The following is a 25,686-nucleotide window of genomic DNA, read 5'->3' as shown; positions in this document are numbered from 1 at the left end:
AATTTATGGTGAGTGATAATACGTATTGTTATTATTATGTTTGAAATCGTGACACCGTTTTTTATACTATATCATTATTTATAAAAAAGGCCGACGACGCAAAAACTCGTTCGCCCTGCGCTTCACAATATCGTAGCACGTATAAAACGTTGAAATTGCAAAATTAAAAAGAATCATTTTAATCATACGCTATTATTTACCGTTCTGCGATGACTCATTCGCTCTCGCTGCAATCCCGCGAAACTATAGGTTAGTGGCTTGTATACGTGTGATACAGGGATAATAATTACGTTTTATAAATAAGTACCTTTAAACAAAACTTTGTAGTTACTTGATGCTGTGATATGGCAGCGAGGGTTTTAAGAAAATGAAATTAACAATCAATAAACAATATAAATACTATTGACATTTGACCTATGGTTATTGTTTATAAAACTACAACTGTTTTAATATAGGCTCGCAAATAATTACTGATTTTATTTATTTTTTTTTTAATTTTGATGTTCCTAAATGTAAAATATCATCACAAAATAACATAAAGTTTTTATTTAATACAGGATTTTTCAATGATTTTTCTTATCAATTTAAAGTTTTGTGCTGTATATTGAATTCATATGTATACCATCGCACAAGTGTGCGTCGTATAGTATTATATTATTATTATGAATTATTTTGTCTACATTAAATATATCAATAAAATATATACCTACTTAAAGGGGAAAGACGAAAAATCACGATATGGGTTCTTGTGGACGCAGAAACGAAACACGTCACCGCCCTGTGCGATGATTTCCATCCTTAAAATAATAATAATATTATATCGTCGTGTTGCAATTGTTATACCAGCTCGTCCGTCGCGCTTGGCCGAGTGTGACTTTTTTTCTTCGTTTGCTGGAGTGCTTGATGCGTACATAGTAAGTGTATGTGCGTGTATTATTTATATCTTATATAGGGTGATCTAAAGGAGTAAAACTGTTAAATCATTATGTCGATTTTTGTTTTTTTGAAAGTTACGATTTGAAGTCGATAATCAGTAATAGGTATACCTAAGTATATATTATATACATTTTAGTAACTTTAAACCAGCTTTTTAGTTTAAAAAAAAAAACTATAGTTATTTGTTTTCTATTAAAATTTTAAGGAATTAAAATGCAGTTTCTGATTGAAAAATCTTCAAAAATATTAAGGTTAAAAACTGTGATTAAAACAATACTAAAGAGTAGAATTAAAAATTAAATTTTGATCATAAATGCATTAATTTTACAATGATGTCTATTTTTTTATGTAATTTAACTTCTATAGTTGTAAAAAAATTCATTTTTGTTTCTTTTCCTCCATATAATCAAAAACTATTTTAACGTTAACAATAAAAGTTATATCAATAAATTCTTTGAGATTTGCGGTCAGGCCATACAATACACATAGATCTGCTTCTTTAGGGCGATTCTGGCAAGGATTTAGTTTTTACGATTTGTTATTTTATACTAGAAATATTTATATACAATAAAATATTATAAAAAATTTAAATCATACACTATACAGCTATTATGTATTTTTTTAAAACCATTTTATAAGGACTATTATCATTAGATTTTTATAGCTTAAGAACTACTCGCTTATAAATATTGAATTAAACATAATAGGTATCAAAATTTTTTAAAAAAAATATCTAAATCTTAAGAATTTAAAATTATGGTCTTTTAAGTATTATATTTATTATGAGATTCCTAAAACTAGAACTTGAATAAATATATTAGTAAAAGAAAAATAAGGATTAGGTACCATCATGCTTTTTGAATCACCCTGTTTATTACCGTATCAGAGCTAAATACGTACAGTGTACACCTATATAAATATTATAAAGGTGCATGTTGTGTATTGTAGGTAGGTAGAAGTAATTATTTTTGTTTTTTCATTTTTTATTTATCATTATTATTCGTTCATAGGCAACGTGTTTCATTCATCCGAACGGAATAGAAATCGCCGTAGTGTGACGCGCGCATTCACGATGATGGGAACAGGTCGCCCGAACGGACGACGATCGTAAATCGTTTAAATTATAATATACATATACTTTGGTAGAGCTGGGAGTCGATATTATTGTTATGAAAGGACGCCGCTTCGCGCCCGTGTTGATTTATAAAATAAAAATGATGTATACCTATATATACGATATTATTATTATTATTGAACACGTCAAAATATAAATTGACGCGCCCTATCGTCGATCTTTCAAACGGAACGAACGTATTTGCTTTTTGTCGTTTTTTTATTCCTCCGCATAGGTAGCACAGGTAGGCGGTCGTCCGTCCTGGGCCTACGCGAGACCACCGAACGATTTAGTCTTATATTTTAATAATATTGTGGCTGTAGCGATACAATATAATACTATAATACTAAGTACGATAGTATTATAGTATTGTTTGTTGCACATGAATTGCGTCCTAAAATCTTTTTTATTACATGAACTGCATCCCACTGATAGGTACACGAACAAAGTCCAATGTAAAAAATCATTATTTCCATTTCAATTTATTATACTATACAGGTCGACATTAACAACTATAAATACTGATAAACTATTAATGGTGTTTTTCATCAAGTATTACAAGTTGAGTGAAATCTTACATAGTTGAATATTAATATTGTTTAAATTACCTAACCAAAGCATTTTAATTAAAAACAAAAAACTGTCTACAATTTGATAATATTGTATTAAAACCGGGAACAACTCAGTTACGTTTAGCCAATACAATACCATATATTATTATAATATAATTCATATTATACTGAGTACTTCATCAAGCACACTCACCATCATTTTTCCCTTTGCCTATAATACTAATTTTTTAGATTCTGAACGAAATGATTAATTTTACAATGATGTGTGTTATTTTAGAATTTTTTGTGTTTATATTTAAGGTTAAAAAATTCAACACTAAGTTTTCCATACATTTTCCTTCAAATAGCTATAGAAAAAACTCGAAACATCATTATAGAACAAATTGTATGTGTGCTTGAATTTCAAATTTTTACGAAATTGCATAGCGATAACGATTTATCTTCAAACGATTTGAAATATTTGTTATTATCCAAAAAGTATAAGTCATAGATATTTGAAAATCTTACCAATTATTTAGATTGACATTTTCTTTACATAATTTAATTTTCAAAATACTTCGCTTATTTTAATGCTATAATGCTATTTATTGGCATTTGAAATATTCGTTAATGATTAGTTTTTTTTTTATTAACAGCGATAACAATTTTTTGCTGAGTAAAAGTGCTTAAAAATTTAATAAAATAAAATTCCTCATAAATTAGTCTTATAGTTATTTAAAAATTATAAAAATACATATGCACAATTTTTTTTTTTATTAGCATTTGAAGTTTATATATTGACAAAAATTCGTCAAAATCATGCAGAATATTTGCAAATTATTCTGTAGGTTTTGCTTTCCTAAGGTTTTTTCCATCGGAAACCACCCCCAAAGTTTAAAATTGAAGCATTATTTTGACTATTTATGCTGTACACAGACACAAAAAAAAAAATAAAAACACACATCATTATAGAATCAATAGGTACATTAATCTCTCCGCTCAGAATCTAATAAACTTCAAGTAGCAGAAGCAGGATGTATATTGATATTAACTCTCGGACATACGTTTTATATCTCATACTCGTATAATATTATTATTAATAAGCCACGTACAATATCCTGATAATATTTAAATAAATGCGCCTACCGATAAATGATAACAAAAAATTGAGACTATAACACGCAGAGTTCGAGAGTAATATTTTGAATTATAATAATATCGCCTACGGTGCAATCCCCCTAACCGGCGCCCTGATCAGAGTTTGGGCTACACATAGACACTATAATATTTCGGGGGCGGACGGAAAGTGAGGACTATATTGTAAGAATATTATATTTATTATACATAATATGTAAATGTATATCTATTATATGATATATTATATATACAATGCACATACGTGCGTGGTCTTAACGTATGTATAATATATTAATATATGATGTATTTACATTATTATGCCTGTTATAACTATATTATATGTATTTGAATAAGTGATCATTACTACCATGTTTTATATTACCTACCTATATATTGCAGTCTAATCAATAAATCTAGTGTAGCAATGCATATATTTAAATGTAATTTTAATGTAAAATTGAATAATAAGAAATATAAAAATCCAGAATGCGGACTAAATGGTATTTATATTGGATTATTATTATTATAATTATTGTTATAGGATTGTTTATTAAAATATATTAAGCGTATAGGTTGTCGATTATAGCCTGCAGTACCTATACAGTTAGTAATCAGTATGCCTATAATATCGATACCTACTGACCATTTAAAAATTTAAGATATAAAATGTATTATTATTTGGACGGTGTGGGCATTGATTGATTAATTTTGATGTATTTTAGTTAAATATTAATTTAATAATAATAAAAGAATAAATAAACAAAAAAGTTTCTAAAAAAAATGCATATTACTAGGTATTATGTTATAAACGTATAACGTATTTTTTTCTTATTCAAATAGAATTGGGATGGCATAATATGTGTTATTATAAGTAGTCAGGATATATTCAATTGTATGAATATTTTGATATGTTGAGTAAAAAATAGTATAGGTCGTGGTAAATGGTAACATAATATAATATGTATTTATTTTGTTAATAAATGATATCATTATAATGATAACAATATGTGCACTTGATCGTTATCGTCAAAACATTTTATCAAAAATATTTATCCATATATTTTGTTATTGGATAAAGTATCTAATATCTATATTATATTAAAATATAAAATTAAAAAGATCACCTAAAGTTTAAAATGGGTACAATACAAATCGAAATACTTAAAATCTTGTTTAAATTATTATAATTGGTACTATTAGGTAGTAGGTAATTTGTATTATAGGTTTATTATAATGTTTGGAAAAATAAACGGATCCGTGGAATCTTTATGTCAGCTGATTAGGATTATTGAACGTAGGTAATTGCTGACTAGTAATAAACGACGTGGTACTCGTTTTCTGGAAGATTTTCGATTTTATCATCTATGGTGTCGGACAATATTCTAATTTAGTTGACTTACAATTTAAAATTCAAGACGTGTACTACACTCTACACACTTACAACAATCTTCTCGTTGTAACTTATAAGATGGCCTCAAACGAAAACATTGTCGCTGCAGCATTAATAAACAATGTCGTCAAAGATTTAAATTCAATAATAGATGTATTAACAACCACGGTACAATGTGAAGAAGAGCCAGTTGAGAGCGTAGTATATGATGTTGTAGAGGAACTATTGATGTTGGTATGCGAATCGTCTATCGGAGATGCACCGCCTGAATCACTACTGACCGTCGATGTCTCCGGAAAAGGAACGTCTGTAGCTGTCGAAGACGGACCGCAAGGCGACGCTCCAATTTCGGCGAACTACGTCGACGTCTTGCCGGCTAAGAGTGTTAAGCTAAGGAAATGTTTTTGCGAGCTCGGCGGGTTGCTTGATCCTGGTGTAACACCCCAACAACACGCTCCTCACCGACGACGAGGATTTTTTACCGCGATGTGGCGATGCGTCAAGTGTGTTGTATGTGGCGTATGTTGCCTCCAATGCGGATAGCGTCCGAAGCCGAATAACTTACCCCCTTAGTCGAAGACTTCGTGCAGGATGACGGCGACGAAAGGACGAAGGGATACGAGAAAGTTCACGGACGGTGTTCGGTGGTAAGTCGCCTACGCACATTTTCCGATTAACCCGCTGCGCGATGAGTCCGCGGTTGTCGTGAGCTCGGTCACCGACGTGCTCTACTCTCTTGAGGTTGTGCAAGTGCCCAGATTCTTTGGATACTCGAAGCGAAGGATGACGACGACACTGCAGCAAGTATCGTACGGACATGGGCAACGATTTCGCCTCGACGACGATGCTGTGATGACGACTCGGAACGACGGCGGCGGAGACTTAAATCGCGGAGTGAGTTTATAAAGTTAGGAATACAGACGTCAGCGGCGTCGGACCTGCAGAAACTTAATGTTTCGGGGTTCAGCACCGTGTGACTGACGGTCATCGGATTCACAAGATGCCATGGAGAAATCTACGGGGATTATCAGGACTGTGGCGAGTTGTGCCATCGTCGTCAACCGTTGTCCTGTGACCGAAGAAAACGAGTATCGCTTTCCGTTGTGATGGTCGACGCAATTAAGTGCCCGAGTAAACGCAACCGTGACACTCATCGCCAGCAAGATCGGTCGTGAGAATTTGCGAAGGTGACCAGTGGCCTGTAGAACACGCAATATCTTGCACCAACTACGTCATCTCGTATCCCCCTCCTCGTTTTTTGAGACGTCCTGTCCGAAATTTTCGTTTTTTTTTATTTTTTTAATTTTATACATTTTGTTTTATGTTCTTTCTAAAATACTCTTTGGCGACTTTTTTTCTTATCACATTTTGTTTTTTTCATGCTAAATTTTGTGACACATTAACTATTAAGTCAACTATTTTTTTCATTTATTTAATTATTCTGGAATTTAAAAAGTACCTACGTTTCTGCGTGAATCACTGAACCATGTTTTTTTATTAAATTTGCTAAATAATATGTTAATAAAGTTTATCTGTACAAAAATTATTTTTTTTTTTTTATACTATCAAGAATATAATACCAAAATAACGTTAACTAATTAACGCAATAACGACTAATAAAATCGTTTATATATAATATTTATGTTTAACAAAAGATTAGTTAGTAAACCTACTATAGAGTTACATGAATAATATGTTCATAGTCTATGCATCCACCTGCGTGCATTTTAAATACTGCATAGGTACGTAATAATATGTAAGTATAATGTATATATTGTATATAATATTATGTTTCAAGAAATAGTTAAAATAACGTATACACGATGAATTGTACAGAATAGATATAGACATACAGCAAGAGTCTAGAATAAGTCATATACAGGTATACAAAGTGTATCATGAAGATATGAAAAATATTACATCCTAATTCCTAATTACATTTAAATGTGCCAGATCATTGTGATGCATTCTGTATAAACTAAGTATAAGGATTGTAAATATATGTATTATATGGAACATGAATTAATGAATTAATTACTAAGTCAGATCTTACGCAATAAAAATAATAAAAAAAAAATCGAAATTATATTTCACACAGGCATGTCAAAAAATAAATATTAATTTTTGAAAACATTTCGTAGGAAGTTCGTACGTATATGTGCCTGTACCGATACCATATTATTTTCTAAAATTGTCTTTAGTTGTATCTTAACTAGAACAAATGTTATAAAACTATACTGTAGGTACTATTGGGAATCAAATTTTTTCAAAATGTGAATATCGACAGTATTGCAATTATTATAGGGATAGCTGTACATAATATAGGTTATAGGTAAATGTATGATGTATCTATGACGAGTAAAAAATGTAATAAATTTTTGTTGCATATCACATACCTATGTGTCTTTGGGGTTTGGACTACAGGTACCTAAAGGTATAAGTCAAGAATATAATTGTACCTAAATGCGTAAATATAATATAGTTTTTGATAAACCTTGTCAATATAATTAGGTACTACTACTTATTGAATATTGCATTATTCAAATTTTTTATAGGTAACATTTTATGAATTTTCAACTTCCTACAAAATTACTTGCAAATTGTTGAGATGTGTAGGTATTATTAGTTAAAATGAGTCGAAATACTTTTAAATCATTTCACTTACAAGATAATAGATAATAGAAACATACATAAGTTTTCAAGGCTTATAAATTCATATGTGCGTTTATACTTAGGTTGAAAAGTAGGTACCTATGTCATTCCAGCATACCTAATAATAATAATATATTTCTACTATAATTAAACTATTACATTATTAAACTTAATACTTCCTAGTAAAAAAAAGACCAAGGGGGATCTATCCCCCATATCCCTCCCGTAAATAGGTACGCCACTGCTTTTAGGTAAGTTTTATAATTGCAAGCAAGGTTCACAATTTCCCTTTGTAATTTTATTTTTTGTTGAAAAAAAATTAAAAATGTTCAATATTTATGTAATCACTAATTATGTCTTGTGGGTTGTGATAACTGATAAGAATATATTTTATAATTCATGTGTTATCATTTGGTGAATATTATCAATATTATCAGTGTTATCTTACGACTCTTACGTATCCATGGAGATTGTTTTGAAAACAAAATATATTTTTTTATAATATGTTTTATTTAAATTATAAAGTAAAAATTCAATATTATTGACCATTAATTAAGGTTTAAGTAGCCAGTTAATATCTTATTTTACACCATTAATTACACTCTTTTAAACAGTTTTATTAGTTTATTGTTTATGTATTGTTTTTAGTACTTTTTATCTCGTTTTTATGTGTACTATTTAAGCATTATTTTTTTCATTACTATTAATATATAGCAATAGTATATTCATACTTCACTGACATAGACTACACGTCATATACGTTTTTTTTTCATTTATTAAAATGGATGAGAATGATTTGGAAGTTCTTGATTGTTCTGAAACACCTCATGAAACGCCAGAGCCATCTGAACTAACATCAAATACTGCTGTAGATGTGGTAGCTTACAATATATTCCTTACTATGAATTAAAAACCTATTATTAATAAACATAATATGCATTTAATAAGTATTTCAATGTTTTTTCTTTTAGGCTATGAGTCCAGCTAGTGTGTTGGGCAGTCGTAGACCATCAATTGATGGTATGTCCAGCACATGTACATCACAGTCAGAAGTACGCTCATTTAAAGATCGTCTCAGAGAACATGTCAATCAAGTCAAGGTAAATTAAATAATAATTAGTTAATTTTGTGTAAGTTATTTTAAAAATTAATATTCCTAGGAACGAGCTTCCAACACGGTGGTAGTTGAACAAAGTAAAACTAAGGTTCAACAAAATGTCAAACAACCTGCAGAACGTCTAGCCCAATTGGTATGTTTGAACATTTTATTATTGTAATACTTGTTATTTATTTATTCATATAAACTAACTCAAATACTATTTTGCATAACTTTGTTTAACAAAGCTAATTTCTATTTCTATTACATTTGAGTATAATTGGGTTTGATGATTTTGAGTTGAAAGAATGTAAAATGTATTTCATACAAACTACCTAATAGTTTGTATGAAATCTGCTAAGATTAAATTTGTTAACACATATACCTACACTTATGGCTTATAATGACTTGTAAAAAAAAATTATCAATTATAATAGTAGTAACAATCCATGTAAAATAATAAATATCAATAATAATTAAAAATGAAGTATTATAATATTATCTAGTTATTTAACCTAGTCAGGTTAGGTTAGGTTAGGTAATTAAGGTACATTTCATTAATTTGTATAGGTACATATCAAAATATTGAAATTGATGTATAATAATGTATAATACTTATAAAATGTATTATAAAAATAAAAAATAAAAACAATATTTGTGTTTCACTATTCACAGTTGCAATAACGTTTTCTTTAGTTGTATTAAGTCATTAAATTTATCATACTTTGACATTAATCAATTTTTATGTCAAGTGATGACCCATCAGATCATATTTGTATGTTATTAATATCTCTAAGTACTCTTATTTTTCTTGAAATTATAACTTGAAGATTATAATAATAATTATAATTATAATATTAACAACAAAAAACTTAAAAACATTGTAGTAATTTTTTTAGCAGAAATATTCATAAAAATTGTTTTAAGATTTGTATTAGGTATATAATATTATAGTTTTTTTATAAAATGATACATTTAATAAATTATACCAAAAAAAAAAAAAATACTTCTGATTAATTACACATTGCAATAATCAATAATAAATTAAAACTATATAGTTTAAAACATTTATTTATTATTTTTAAACATTGTGTTTTTTTGTTGGTTAACATAATATACCTATTAGTAAATTGTATTAAGCAAACTTTTTAATCAACAATAATTAATAACATTTTTAATATGTTTATAGTTTCTATTTAACATGTGTTAAATGTTAGTATAATATGTCATTTTTATTTAATATAAACAAGATGGATATCTACCTTGAATATAAATTTAAATTGATTTTCCCTTTTGATAGTATTTATTAAATGTATATTGTATTCAAATTTTAATTTTCAGATGAGTTCAGAAAATCAGGCAGTTGCTGCTGCATTAGAGAAACATGAAAAAGAAAAGATCAGTAAAAATGTGGTCATAAACAATATGCAAGAGGTATCTGTCTACTTATAGAAATAATAATATATATATTATATACAATTTAATGTAGTTTTACATAATATTATTTACACAGCCAGATTTGAGATTGGTAACTTCTACAACAGCATCAACACTTGCACTAATTTTGTTAATATGCACAAATAACCAATAAACAAATGTGTATAAAATATCACTTAAAATCTACAACTGATTTTTGGTAGGTAAAAATAAAATAATTTTTTTTTTTAATTATAATGATTCTCTCTAATTATTGCATTAGAATTCTTTTGTTAGTTTTACCATTAAGTTAAGTTTCTTTCACGGGCTGTTTCATCCTTATCTATCAACCATAGTTCCTGCAACATAGCACCTGCATTTCCTCACCTGTCTTGGACAGGTGTACTTTACGAAGCATGGACTTAACTGAATCACGTCATGAACATATGCATAAGCTTTTGCATCTGCTTTTTTTTTCTCACATTTTATATTAATTGAAATCTGATCCACATTAGTTATAACTGAAAAATGAATACTAATTTGTTCCTTTGAATAAGTTGTCAGATTTTAGTCCATAATGTCTAGAATTAACATTATTTACCTATTATTTTATTATATTAAGGTAGACCATGAAATTGAAAGTTACAATTTTTTCACTAAAGTATGGGATCCTCCTACTAGAACTGAAACACATGAAAAATCAGCCGAATCTAGTGGTAACTATCTAAATTATTTTTATTTTATTTATTCATATTAACATTCATTTTAATGCATTAATCATTTTTTAAATTAAGAAAAATATTTTTATGTGCTTCAATTTTTTTTATTTAATATAATACATCTAGTAAGAATCTAAAAGCTATAAAATATCTTTATATAAACTTATTTTATGAAACCTATCATTAGGTTATTAGTTATAGGTTATTGCGTAGAAATAAAGAATAATAATAATAGTAGTAGTTATCACAACATTAGTTTATATAAAGGTATTAAAGGTATCTGCATAATAGAAACTACTTTTTTTTGTTGTATATTTTTAGATAAATTGTTTATTTAATGTTGTTAATTTTACCCTAAAAACAAGTTTATTAATTTTTATAGATGCAGAAGTTGGTTTTTCTAATGAAGAAAATAAAAAACTAGTCACAGAAGATTATTTAGGACTGACAGATGGAGAGGATGTTGATGTTTTAGATCATTCGTTAGTACCATTTTTAAATACATCAATAAAAATAAAAGAAGCTGCTGAGAAGATTTATTTTATTCCAGATGGATCTCAAGGTAAGAATTTTGGCGATTAATTAAAATATTGCAAAATAATATTTTTAATAGTCAAATATTATAGTTTAATAATTATTTGAATATGTTGACATTCATTTTTAATTTAAATTTTTTAAATTGGTTTTGCTATGGAATTTATTTTTACTTTTAGAATACAATCTTAATGTTATATATATATATAAAAAATAGTAGAATAAATCTTGCATCTAAATTAATATAAATAAATGATTTTAGTGGATCTTGCAAAACGACTGAATTCAAGACAACCAAGATATCTAGAGAGAGAAGGACTTTATGTTGGTACATATCCTTCAGTTCATGAAAAATGTCTAAATAAACTTCAACAAAGACTTCTTAAGGCTAATGAATTGTAAGAACTTTCATAAATATTAATATTATTAAGTAGTTAACTGGTCGAATGATTGAAACTAGTTATTAATTAATAATTTTTATAACTTTGTTTTAGTCATTGGTTTGGTGAAGACGGTGAACCCATTAGATTACCTGATCCGTTGACCAGCCCATCTCGTAATTTTATGGACTCCATTGAAAATAATGGGTATTTAGACATAAAGTATATTAGTGTAAGTATATTACTATTGATGTCCGTCAATAACAATTCACTATTTATATTATGTGTATTTTTCTCATATTATTTTATTATGCTTTCAGGCAGTACCATTTAAAAGCCCCTACAGTTTCAACAATGACTCCCAAGATTCTAAAGAAATAAAATTTCTTTTAGAATTAGAAATTTCAAAAATTCAGTTTAGTCATCATGCTCTTTTCAGTCGACAACATGTTTTAGACAAGCGACTGTTACAATTATATCATAAGTATAAGTGTCGTCAAGATATTGCAAGAACAAAAATGTTGTCTGGAAGGTTGGAGGCGTTACGCAATGCAAAAGATACTTTAGTTAAGGTCATGGCGGAAGAAAACAATAAAGATTTGCTTGAAAACCATGAAAATCGTTTACATAGGTTCAACAATTTCTCAAAACTAGTGATCATGTTTTAATACTTTTTCTTTTTATTTAGATATAAAACAGAAATTAAAGAAACTCGAGCCCAAAGATTGCTGGAAGGTAAATCAGATCGAACTTTAGTGTCTAATATTTTGGAGACTTGGAGGGACTTGAAAAAATTAAGAGAAAGGCAAGAATACATTGTTACTAGTACTAAGTTGGAAATAATTGTTGATGACCACGATAATACTGAGGAATGGGAAACTGAGTTCAATAGGTATGTATAAAACACTAAAAAAAAAAAATACTATAATGATTGAATTTAATATTTTAATAATTTAGATTAGTAGCAGAGACTCTTGAAGAAATGAGGGAGAAAAATATTGAAACAAATATTCCTAAAGTCCGAGATCAGGTGTTCAGTATTCTCTCAGATTCATTAAGATCACCAGGAGAGCCAATTATTACATTTATTTTGTCTAAAATTGAACCTACCCCTGAAGATTCTATTACTGCAAAAGAGTAAATAAAAATTTTATTTACATTTTTTTATATGTTAAGTATGAAAATAAATATTATACATGTTTTTTGTAGTGAGCTTCAGCGAAGGTTGGCGTTGTCTAAATATTCTATTTGGTTTGATGTGATATTTAATGGTCATATAGTGTGTGAATCTACTTTATTACCAATCGATGATAGCTTTTCTGTTGATGTTAATCAGAAATTTGTTGTCGAAATTCATCAGTGGCCTGATACATTATCATTAAATATACATTGTGAAAACCTTAGTTCAAAAAATATGTTTACAAAAAATCCTATAGCTGAACTTTACATACCATTTCCTATGAGGTATTATTAGCAATCATTGGAAGACTAATAAAACACTTATAATTATATTTTTAATTTTAGCAATACTACATTAGATGTAGTTGACATGGAAAATTTGGAATTCAGTTGTTTTGGCAATCAAAGTTTTCAAAATGCTGGTGTTGGTAGTGGCGTGGAATTTAAAGTATTTTCAGAAGATATGGAAACTCAATGTTTATATACCTCTGGTGAAGTTTTGTGTAAGGCTGGTTGGGGTACATTTAATGATAAGATATTATGCCCTCCTGAAAATTACTTTGACAGAATTTATTCACAAAAGTAAGTGTTATGTATATTATAACTTACATAACTGTATAGAATGTGGTTTGTAATATACTATATAATTCATTAAATTAGTACCAATATTTTGTCAACTAAAGCAGAGAAGATTTTGGGTTTGATGAATGATTTGCATCCAGATCCAAATGATCCAAACAATGTATCATTTTTTGAGGCTCTAAAAGTATGTTAAATAAAATAAATAAATTATCTATTAAATGTTTTTTAAACCTATTGAAACATGAAAGTATCCTTTTTTAGAATGTTGATGAAGAAATGGATTTTAAAATGAAGTCAAAATTTAGTGTTAACATTTATAAAAAAATGTTAGAATTTTGTTCAGAAGAAGAAATAGATTCTAATCCTAGACTAAAATTATTAAAACTACGTGATCGTGGAGAAATAGAATTTAGAATGGCCAAAGCTGTACCATTAAAAGAATGGCTTATACCAAAAGATATATTTAATGTAAGTTATTTATTTTATGTTACTTTTTATACTGAAGTTAATTTATCAAAAATATTTTTGTGGCATACAAATATACAATTATTATTATTATTTTTTTTTTTTATTGATCCGATTATATTGGCAGCTCAGCAGCTGTGATTATATCTAGTATTGAAATACTTTAATAATTATTTTAACATAAATTGAGAAAAATGTGTAAACAGTTTTTTTCTTTTATTTACCTCAATGTTATAATCACTTGTTTAAAATTGAAGGATAATTTAAGTTTGTTGTGGATATTAAGTCTAAAGTTTTGGTTGGTTTAGAAGGAACTTTTTGGAGATTGGTATAATCAGAATATTCAACGAGAAAGATATTTGTTTTGTTGTGAGTTGAAAAGAAAATGGAATTTTGACTATATTAATAATGATATAAAACAAGATTTATCAATGGAATAATATGTTTAATTTATTTAATTCATTATTATGTTAATACTAAATAAATTGTGAACAATTAATAACTAGCAATTTATTTTTAAGGAATTTGAAAATCGTGTAGCAACTTCTGAGCTTGCACTTGAAGTTGCTGGTCTTGGACCTTTGGAAACTAGTAGAATCTGGGGACGTTATTCGGTTATCAAACTTTATGACAAGATTCTTAAACAATGTAAACTTGGTAACAGGAATAAAATAACCAGAGACATCATTGTTGAAGACACTGTACCTGATATTGGGTAGGTAAATGTTGATGGTAAACTTTATCATAATAATATCAAAACCATATTAATACTTCTAATACCCATGTGTACTAATAAAAATAAAAATTTAAATAAAACTCTAACACTGTTTTGAGGTCATTGCGCCTATTGTTAAACAAATAAAACTATAACTTTAAATACCCAAAAGTAAAATATTTTAAGATTTTAATCAGACACATAATTTCAAACTGAAAGAAACTTTTGTTATTAGTGTGTAATACTGTATTCCCAGTTAAAAATGAAGTTTTAAAAACTAAAATAAACAATTAAAAAGAATAATTGATTATGCAAGTATTATTAACAATTATTTAATTATTACAATTTAATTTTGAATAACATATTTAATTAAAAATTATTTAGTTTAAGTGATTATTATTTATGTGTCATATGAATAATAATTAATTTTAAGGAGTGGAAATGTATAAATACTCTCATTATTTTAATGCTGTTAAATAATAAAACACCAAAATATTGTGTTAAGGTTAAGAAAAATTAAAATGTTCAGAATATAATGTTATAATGTTTAATATTTTATTGCATTAAATATATTATGCTGATATTATATTTTAATGTTTCTAAAGAAGGTATAATTTACAAATATACAACTACTAGTTATGCACTTCATCATAAGTAACTCCGTAATAAGTTATATAAAAAATCTTAAATTTAAAAATATATTCAAGAAAATATCTCATAATGCATTTCAGTTATTTCATTTTTTTTTAAATTTTCACCTATAAAACAATAAGACAATATGATGTATAAAAATAATACCTATTTCATTTAACAAAAAGAAATGAACAATTTTGTGCCTCTAAGTTTCACCTTAAGGTAGGTGGGTAAAATTTATCTTCTCCCTCTCCTAATTATAGGACTGCATACTGTTTTACTTTTTAATACTGAATACTTGTTAATAACTAATATTCTTATATTATTATTTACAGGACCTTAGGTTTGACATTTATGAAAATGTTTCAGCCTAAACGGCCATTACGTCCTAAAAGAAAGGAAAGGAAAAAAATACCAGTTAAAAGCTTATCAGGACAAGAAATTAAAGTAAACTTCTTAAAAATATTATTGTTTTCAAATGTTATTTTTGTATTATTTTTCATACTAGGTTGTTATCAATGTTATGAGAGCTTTTGAGGTACCCGTAAGAAAAAACTCTGATATGATGATGGGAGACATAGCAATGGTTCCAGTACAACCTTTTATTGAAATATCCTTTAAGAATCAAACAAGTAGAACAACTACAGCTGAAGGTTCTAATCCAACATGGAACCAAGATTTACAATTGATTGTGAGGTTAGAAATTTGTATAGCACAAGATTACTGATTCTTTTTATCTCGCCACTTATGGACTACTTTGTTATAGTACTTATATTCATGAAAGATTAAAATATACACTACAAATTTATGATCATCAATTATGGTAAAAATATATCTGTTTGTAATAATTATGAGCAATATGAGCTGGTATTTAACTTAACAGTAAACAACAAGAATATAATATGTACAGTGCACACTATGTTAATCTTAAATATACAGTTTAGAACTGTCAAATATTATGTCATTTTTTATTTTGTAAAATATTATTCATTTAAATGGAATCAACTTCAAAAAAAAAATAAATAAATAAGTTCTGGACACTTATTATGATTGCTAGACAGGCACATTGTTCATTTCTATAGGTGCCAGAAACAAATTTAATAATTATCATAAGTTCATTAATGTTTAAATAATTATTAATATTATAGCATTATGTTATTGTATTTGATTAAAAATGTTGTGGAAATTGATTTCAATCAAACAAACAAAAAATGTATATGAAAAAAAATTGTTGATACAATTTTTAATTGCTTCTAAGTTTATTGATTACTTCTAATATATTTATATGACATGTTTTAAATGTTTTATTATTCATAGTAATGTCAATTATTTATTTATATACTATAGTATATATTTACATAAAATAATAATAATATTTTTTTTTTTTACAAAAATTGGATATTATTATAAACAAGTCATATTTTTAAAAATTAAACTAAATATATTCAAAATTTACAAATGATGATGTTTATTTTTAATAGCATTCTTGTTATATAATTATTAACGATTTATTATTTTTATTGGCATTTTTTAAACATACTTAGATCTTAAATGTTTATCTATTAACTGATTATAAAATCAATATTGAGTAATATGTAATTATTAAAAATAATAAGCCCCATTGTATAAATATCTATACACAATTTTAGTTTAAAATACAACTTTTTTATACAATTGTATTCCAAAATGTTTTAGTGAAAACTTAAACATATTATTGCTTACTGCTGTATACTATATAGTATCTTAGTGTTATGTGTTCGTTAAATCAAAAGATTAAACAAAACAAATTTAATAATTAGCTGTTCAACAAATTTCTTAATATTTTTTTCTTACAGATCAAATTCAGTTAATTTATGTCCTAATGAAGTTCAACCTATTGATGACTGCATTCACATAAATATGTACGATGAAATGGTTATAGATATATTAGAAGATGGTAGAACCCGAGAAACAAACATTCATCAACGGTTGGAGAGACATTGGTTAGGAAGCTGTGTAATACCAATATCAGCATTATTCAACAGCTCTCAAGTAAATATTGTATTTGATATACTTACTTGTATTAGTATAATATTTTAAAGTATCATTATATTGTCATTATTCACATTAAGTTTTGGTTATTTTTCAAGACGTATATAATAATTATAGTTATTACCAATTATATAATTGGTTTTTATTTTTTATTATTTCTAGCAATGATTGTTCAATAACTTATCCTTCTTTATAAAATATAACAATAAATTTTTTTATGTTCCTGGTTAGTCTTAATAATTACATTAAATTTAAAATATCTTTAATGAAACAAATTTTGTATATTTCTTTATGATTAAGTGAAAATGAGGATCAATTATGTCTAATAAATGCATTCTTTAGAGAATTGAATTTTAAGTTTTCAATTTTATATTGCATAAAAAAATATTTGCCACCTATTGATAGTTTGTTGTGAATTTGAATATTCTAAAATAAAACTTTTGAAAATTCTAATTATATCAACCACTTCATTCTTCATTATTATATTATTTAATAAGTGTTTTGGCCTTTGTAATTTCTGTCAGTTTAATTTTGAAGTAGAAATATTAACCAATATTTAGCGATTAATAAGTGATTAGGTAACATAAAATGTATTTTTATATAAAGAATTTTTAATTTTTTTTGAAATAAGTATGTTTTGTATGTAATAATAAATCACTATTGTCTATTGACTTATGTTCTTAATGGTTCTTGCTTTCAACAAAAATATTAAAATAAGAGTAGGAACTTTTTTAAGTTATACTTCATTATTTCACTCACCACAATATTAAAGACATTTATTAACTTGTTATTTACTATGTAAAATATTAATAATTATTATGGACTAGCATAACTAATATCATCTTAAGTTATTCTAAAAATAATATTAACTATGCTTGTGTATTGTGTAATGTGTATTATTGTCACATAATGTAATATTATTTTGTATATTTATTTTATTTTGTTTCAATATCTTTCCAGATTGAGGGAATATTCCAAATGAACACCCCTAAACATCTCTTGGGATATGAAAGACTTGTGTCAAATTCTGAAAGTTCTCATTATAGAAACTCAACTTTTCTAAGCTTATTTATTATGGTCCAGCCTCCATTACATCATCCTGAACCTATAAAGGTAGGTAACATTTTAAGACTAATGAATGATAAAATATTTACTTGCAAATATTTAAAATGCAATTGTTTCATTTTAAATTTTTTGTCTACAGGATTTAAAATTATCTTTATTTTTTTTTTGCTTTAATTTTGAATATTATATTATATTGATATGAGTACCTATTCTAAGTTAATATTTTTGAATAATGTTTTATTATTTTGATGTATTATATTTGATCATTAATACACATTATAACATTAATGAGTTTCTTTTAGTTATTATTAATTGAATCACTTTTAGAAATCACACAATATCATCATATTTAGATATCATTTTTAATGAAAATCTATTGCTTTATATTATTATCGTTTTAACTACAAGGTATACAATTGAATTAATTTCATGCGTATGTTAACATTATTATTTTACAAGTTACTTTTTAGACAAATATGTGTATAAGTATATAATATGTATATATATTATATATATGCCATTGAATTTATGGGCTGAACATGTATGGCTTATTTATTCATTATTTTTGTTTAAAAAAATTATATATTATACAGTTATTCAATGGATTTATTAAGTTAAATTATTTTAATGAATTATTTTATAGATATTTATAACTTTATTTTTATCCTTTGACACATTTTTTTAATTTTCTCTTTACCTAATTAATGGTCTTAAAAAATTCAGCTTATCTAAAGCATAACGTAAAGTTATTTTGTATCCTTGTCCCTTTATTAAACTATTCAATTTTTTTTTCTTTTTAATCAGTGTAATTGAATAGTCTTTTCCATAAAATGTATGATAATATTATAATTTAATATTTATAACATTATCGTTTAATAAGTATCTATACTAATTATGTTATGTTTTATAGGATTTTAAATTTTGTTGTGTAGGTATTTAAATATTTGTTATATTATAATTCACAGGAGAAATTGGATTGCAGCGAATCGTTTAATTTTGAGCGATATTTAGAATATTGGTCTGCAGAAGCGGCAAAACAGTTTCCCGGAAGGCCCGTGAAAACCTTAGTTATACACTGCAGCGGTAAATCTGTCTGTGTAACCAGATTCTTCAGGCCATTACCACTCCCTGGTACGTACATGGTACATTTTTACTATTTCTTGCTATTTTTTTTTGAGTTTTTATATACAATTTTAAGTGGTAGGTATCTATTATACGGTTAGAGCTTATAATGTAGCACAAAGTTATATAGGGCACTGTGCTTTTTGTTTTATTTCTATAATTCCACGCAAAGTTGTCCTGTACTTCAAATCATTAGGTAGAGAATAGATTAGTCATTGATTTGCTGAATCTATAAAATATTTTTCTTTAATATAAATTATATAAATATAGATAGTAAAAATATTATTATATTTTCTTAAGAGTTTCATTGAACAGAATAGTTGTTTAATGTCTAAACATACAATTTTATTTAATGCATGTTATGTCCGGTTGGCAAGTTTATTTTGTCGATTATTTATATCAATATTTTTTTATTGAACTAAAAAAAAATTCTATTTAATACGGATAAAAGAATATCATTTATAAACAATTTATTAATTTTAAGTGGAGAAGAAATTATTTTGATTCAACTTCTTTAAAGTCTCCATCTATTAGCGTACCTGAATATTTAGTTAAAGAGGACGCTTTTTAAGCACAATTGAAGTTTAAAAGAGTCTAGTTTCTAACTTTTATATACAGTAAAACACTATAACAATAATTTATAATATCAAATTGTAGTTGCAGTTATCTTAGTTGTCTCATCGAATCTTAAAATGCTTAAAAATTATAAAATAAAGTACATTTTTTTTATTGAAAAATTACAATGATTGATTTATGATCTGTTATATGCAACCTTTTTTTTTATTCAAATTTGTTTTTTTTTTTTATTAGTGATCTCCGAGGACGTACCAAATGTCACTGCTGAAATGGTAGCCAGATTTATATCGCTCATACCTGTGGTTAACAGTAACGTTTTGCTCATCGGCTGTTTTGACGTCTGGTTGACCGGAGATGTGAGTCATATTAATATGCAATGTTGTTCTACGTATAAGTAATTTTATTTTTTCTTGTTTGGAATACGTTTTTTGAAGCTTTAGTGGGCTGTAGTTAATTGTGTTCTAAAGAAAATAGCATAGTTAATTTTACATGATTATATTCAGGTGACTTATTGTTAGCGTGCGTAAAGCAAACAAACATAATGAGTGTGTGCGAGTGTAATCTGTAAAATCGTTATTACTTAATATTCACTAGAAACCGTCTCGTTGTTGATGTCCAAACACCATAAACATTAAACAAAAAACAAATTCTGAGGGTCAGTATTATCAGATAAAACTTTAATTCTGAATTCTATTATAATAATCTTATTGTTTTTTAATTTTATTGATTTTCCAGTCAGTAAAAAATCTCTAGTAGTTATTTGCATAAGTCATAACCATTCATCTTTCATCTGTCGTCGATTTGTCTTTTTTCAGACTACGCGAAATATGGGGGAAAATAAAAATGTACTTCACGTACAACTGCAGCTGCGTAATGCATTGGCTGCATCTCTTACCACTAGTATTTACAAATAAAACAATTTTATAGCTGATATTGAAGGTCGTAAACTATATTACTGATTCTTAATATCGGACATTTATATTTTATAATTTATTGCCATTGAGATACATTGATTTCTCAACGTGTTTATTTTTAATTTATTAATTACTTTCAATGAACAATTGTTTTGGACAGTATCATATTATTATACATAATTATATCAAGGATTTTTATTATATATTTATATTTAAAGTTCATATGCCAGTCGTTCGAAGTGCCACATATTATTTGTTACTGCCATCTATACGAATAATTTTTAATTAATAATTAAATATCATATAAAACTTTAGTTTTATTGCATTAAAAAAAAATCTATTTAATATTTATTGTATTAACCATTAATCAATAATCGGCCGTACTGAATGATTTAGTGTATATGCATTTGGTAGTGTTGTTCTAAAATGAATGTTTTTATGCTGAAATCGTCTTTATTATATCTACTAAATATTTAAATTTATACTAGTTATTTGAGTATCTATTAACATATAGCTAAAGATTTTCAGATGTAACTGTACTTTCCTGATTGCTAAATTAAAAAGAAATATACTATATATTATTGTGATGTGGTATAAATATTATTTATTAATTTTTAAAATATTAATTTTTAAACCCTGCATTGTGTATGCATATTGTATTAATGGATAAAGTACATTCGGATCAGTTGGAAAAATTCTACTTAAATCGTAATCCGTTTGGACCTTGTTAAATGCGTAGCTAGATGTAATATCTTTTCGCTAATTGTTTTAGCAACTGTTGGGCTTGCTGTTCGGCGGGGGTTCTGGTATCGACCATGGTCTGTTGCTGTGTTGTTACTTCGCCAAACTAAACGTCCGATCTTGGTTGCTGCTGGGCACCGGCGTATCCCGTGGCGAAGCAGCTTACGTACTGACATCGCGCCCGGCACCTGACCAACTGGCCGCCGCTCCTGTTTACGATATCTGGGACCCACTCACCGGTCAGAAGTACTCTACGTGCGACAGCTTTTCGCCCGTACAGGAAGCATACTGTTTGATCAACGCCGAAAATGTGAGTGCTTAAATATGTGGTATTCGTTAATTATATAGGTATTGTGACTAGATAATAAAATTAATGTGAGAAGATAATTTTTTGCAACTGTGAAGTATCTGGCGTGATTATAATATGTATGTCTCCAAAGACTTAAACTCGATATTTATTTGTTACTCACTTTTTTGGTAGATAGGTATGTTTTTCAGTTGTAGTTACTAGTTGTCTTTAGTGACTCATTTGAATTTATTTTCCTGCCCTTTCTAGTTGCTATCTTTTTCAATTAACCACTACCAGTTTTTTCTTTTATATATTATAACATTATAAACTAAACTTACGACTAAACATAATTGGTATATTATTTAATTTTTCAAATAATGAATATAATATTTTTTTTTAAAACATAATTTTAAATGAACATTCATATACTCTCATATCTTACTTCGTATAATAAGTATATTGTAATCCTTTACAGGTTTTTGAATTGTAGGTATGTTTATTCATTATTAATTGTTATTAACTATTCATTTTAATATTATTTATTATGCCAGAATATTTCTGATTAAAAGAACAAAAATACTTAATCTATTGTTAGTTATTATTTTTATCTATTAAAACTTAAGCATGCCCTCTCTTTTTTATAATTTAACAAAATCTTTGACTACTCGTATGTAATATGATAAACTAAACGTCTAGACTGTTGTTCATATTATTTTTTCGTTTTACTATTAAAATAATTACTTTGCGCGTATATATATATATATATTATAGTTACCACTTACGTATAATATGTATATAGATTTGGTTGAATGTCCAATACGAAAAATCGGTGCCCAGGACCCGGTGGGACGTAACGCAGACACGGGATTGGAATCCGGCTTTCGGCCGGTATCAGGCGGCGCCCACCGCAGCAGGTTCCGTGCAGCCAGATACGGTGGACTACACGCCGGCGGCCATCGCGGACGCTCGTCTCCTACAGGACAAGCTGGAGACGACGTTGCGGAACGCTCTGATGAAGTGGCGAGTCAAGTCCAAGACCGTGTGGAACAGGTATTGCGTATCGGTGCTGCGAAAAATCCTGCCGAACCTGGAGCGAGAGACGTGGAATGGTGGATGCAAGACATTACCGCCACGGAAAACGGTTACCTGGCCGAGTTACAACACTTGCTCGTTTCTCACAAGGTGCAGTGCTCATTTGATATAATATTTACGATATAGACGGACTATTGCTGTTTGTTAACTATTTCTCGAGGACGACGATATGGGTAGACTATAGTGTATGAATGGCAATCCCTTTTTTGGGTCACGTGCAAACCATTTGTTATCAAAGTCATACAAAAAAAAATTGACATTCCAGAAATATGCCGATATAGAGTTTTACTACACACTATAGTTATTGACGAAAATGGCGGTTTTGATTAACTCACGCTAAATTGTATTCAAAAGGTGTCTATTCGTATAGGCGTCTTAGTGATTTGTTATTCCTGTGATCGATTGTACTTAGGTTATTGATATCGGTATGAAATCTAATAATAAACAATAAATAAGAACATATTATGTTTTTTTTACTTCGGCTAAAATACTCGTATGTTAAACGTTTTGTTTCATTTAATTTAATTTATTTTAAAATATTAATTTTTCTTATTTTTAGTCAACTTACTATTCGTTCTAATATATTATTATATTATATAAGTCGCTCATAATAATAGTCATCTAAACATCACTCAAGTCCTTAGTATTTTGATATTATAGATGTTGTTATAACGCCACGACTTTGTGTATATTATTTCAGATGTGTGGTTTTCCCATCAACAGACCTTATAGTAACACTGAAGTTTTAGTTGACGCCATACAGTCTACAGGAATGCATTTAAACGAAAACCCACTAGTGGAGTTCGCGCTAGCCGTTTACGTGCATCCGTACCCGAATCAAGTTTTGTCGGTTTGGATCTACCTGGCATCTCTTCAACCCAGGCGTTGATCACATTAGTAGAGAAAATATGTAAAATAGACAGTTCAAATACCGCCACTGCCATCCGACCCCCCCATGTTACCACCGCAACCAGTTCCGCTACCGCCAAGGTTTCCAGTATATATGTGTTAACTATTACCAAAACCAAATAAACACATTGGGTAGTATTCGCAATTAATACACTTTATTTCACATAGTCATATTACGATACTCAAATAATAATTAACAAAACACTATACGATGAGCAACAACCGTCCGAGGCAAGCGTTGCAAAAAGATCGCCCGACAACTGTCCACACTATACTCCGGTAGGGAGCACTGGACTGTCTCACCCCCTCCCTAACCATACTGTACAATATCATTTGTTATCATATGTATACGTACTAAATATAAACCCCACTACCACTAAACACCTATCGCGTGAAAGGCATAAGCAAATCGTAGTTTAAGTTACCTATCTTAAATAATTAATTATGTAATATTTTATTGTAATAGAATCAGAAAAAAAAAATGTTAATTTTTATATTTTAATATGGTGAATAATTAAATAAAAACAACATCCTATTTAAAAAATAAAATTTTTTTTTTGATTTTTACTAACTATTTACAATTTCCTTACATTACCATTAAACGGGTTATAAGTTATAATCTAAGCTGCAGTTTTTGCTGGAATGGCTTTATCTGTTTTGCATTCAATTCGTAAATCTATAGCCGATGATTTTACGTTTTGGCTTAATTGTTCCCTGTTTTGGTTAGCTTAACTGTTTAAAATAATGTATTTTAATAAACGAATTATTGGTAAATACTTTATCTCCAGTTCGTTTAGTGGGAGTATCCATTGGACATTGTGCTTTAGATTGCGTTAGTTGAAATTTAGTTTCGGATATATTTTTAACAGGCATTTCATCAATATTCGCTTTTAGTAACGGGTTCTCACACTCGTTTTTAATCGGGTGTTTGTTACACGACGACTTTGAACCACTTACACTGCTGGGATGACTTATAGCAGTGGCAGAACAATCCTTTTGTGAGTCATCCTGAGTTGGTAATGTATTTAGAAGATGACCGACTCTCTTGATAATACAGGAAAGTTTTCCACGTTGTGTCGTAATAGTTTCACTAGTTTTAGGGTGTCGAGTGGTGGTACCGTTGGCGGAGGTGGTGTTTTAATTGTCTATTTTACTCTACTCAGATAATATTACGATGTATATTATAATATGATTTATGAAATTTATTTTATAATATTTAATATAAGAACAATTTTATAACGAATCAAATAAATAACAATTCTGTTGTACGTTCAGTACTCACATTTTGAAACAGAGGTATCATAATATACTAGAGACTCACCAACCTCAATCTCCCTCTTGGTTTTACCTCCATGACTCATAAGGGTTTTCCTTATTGCATTTTGAAGTTTAAAATAAAAGATAAAAATATTTCGGTAGGAAATGACGATAGAAACTTGATTTACTTT

General features: G+C 27.7%; 1 protein-coding gene across 1 annotated transcript; it reads left to right on the top strand.

The window, feature by feature from the left end:
• The first annotated feature begins 8,281 nt into the window (after positions 1 to 8,281).
• Positions 8,282 to 25,686, top strand: LOC114131089 (coiled-coil and C2 domain-containing protein 2A). The gene is given in 26 exon segments (XM_050198887.1): positions 8,282 to 8,657; positions 8,752 to 8,880; positions 8,941 to 9,030; positions 10,218 to 10,310; positions 10,915 to 11,008; positions 11,394 to 11,573; positions 11,808 to 11,943; positions 12,040 to 12,157; positions 12,246 to 12,556; positions 12,614 to 12,817; positions 12,883 to 13,062; positions 13,135 to 13,389; positions 13,450 to 13,686; positions 13,765 to 13,870; positions 13,948 to 14,154; positions 14,673 to 14,866; positions 15,835 to 15,946; positions 16,008 to 16,195; positions 17,335 to 17,530; positions 18,491 to 18,643; positions 19,561 to 19,726; positions 20,528 to 20,649; positions 21,980 to 22,258; positions 23,037 to 23,349; positions 23,352 to 23,419; positions 24,030 to 25,686. Coding segments are annotated over 26 exon segments (4,416 nt in total). The 5' UTR covers positions 8,282 to 8,561; the 3' UTR covers positions 24,219 to 25,686.

The sequence above is a fragment of the Aphis gossypii genome, chromosome 1 (assembly GCF_020184175.1).
Source record: "Aphis gossypii isolate Hap1 chromosome 1, ASM2018417v2, whole genome shotgun sequence".
NCBI lineage: Eukaryota > Metazoa > Arthropoda > Insecta > Hemiptera > Aphididae > Aphis > Aphis gossypii.
This window is presented reverse-complemented; position numbering and strand designations above follow the sequence as displayed.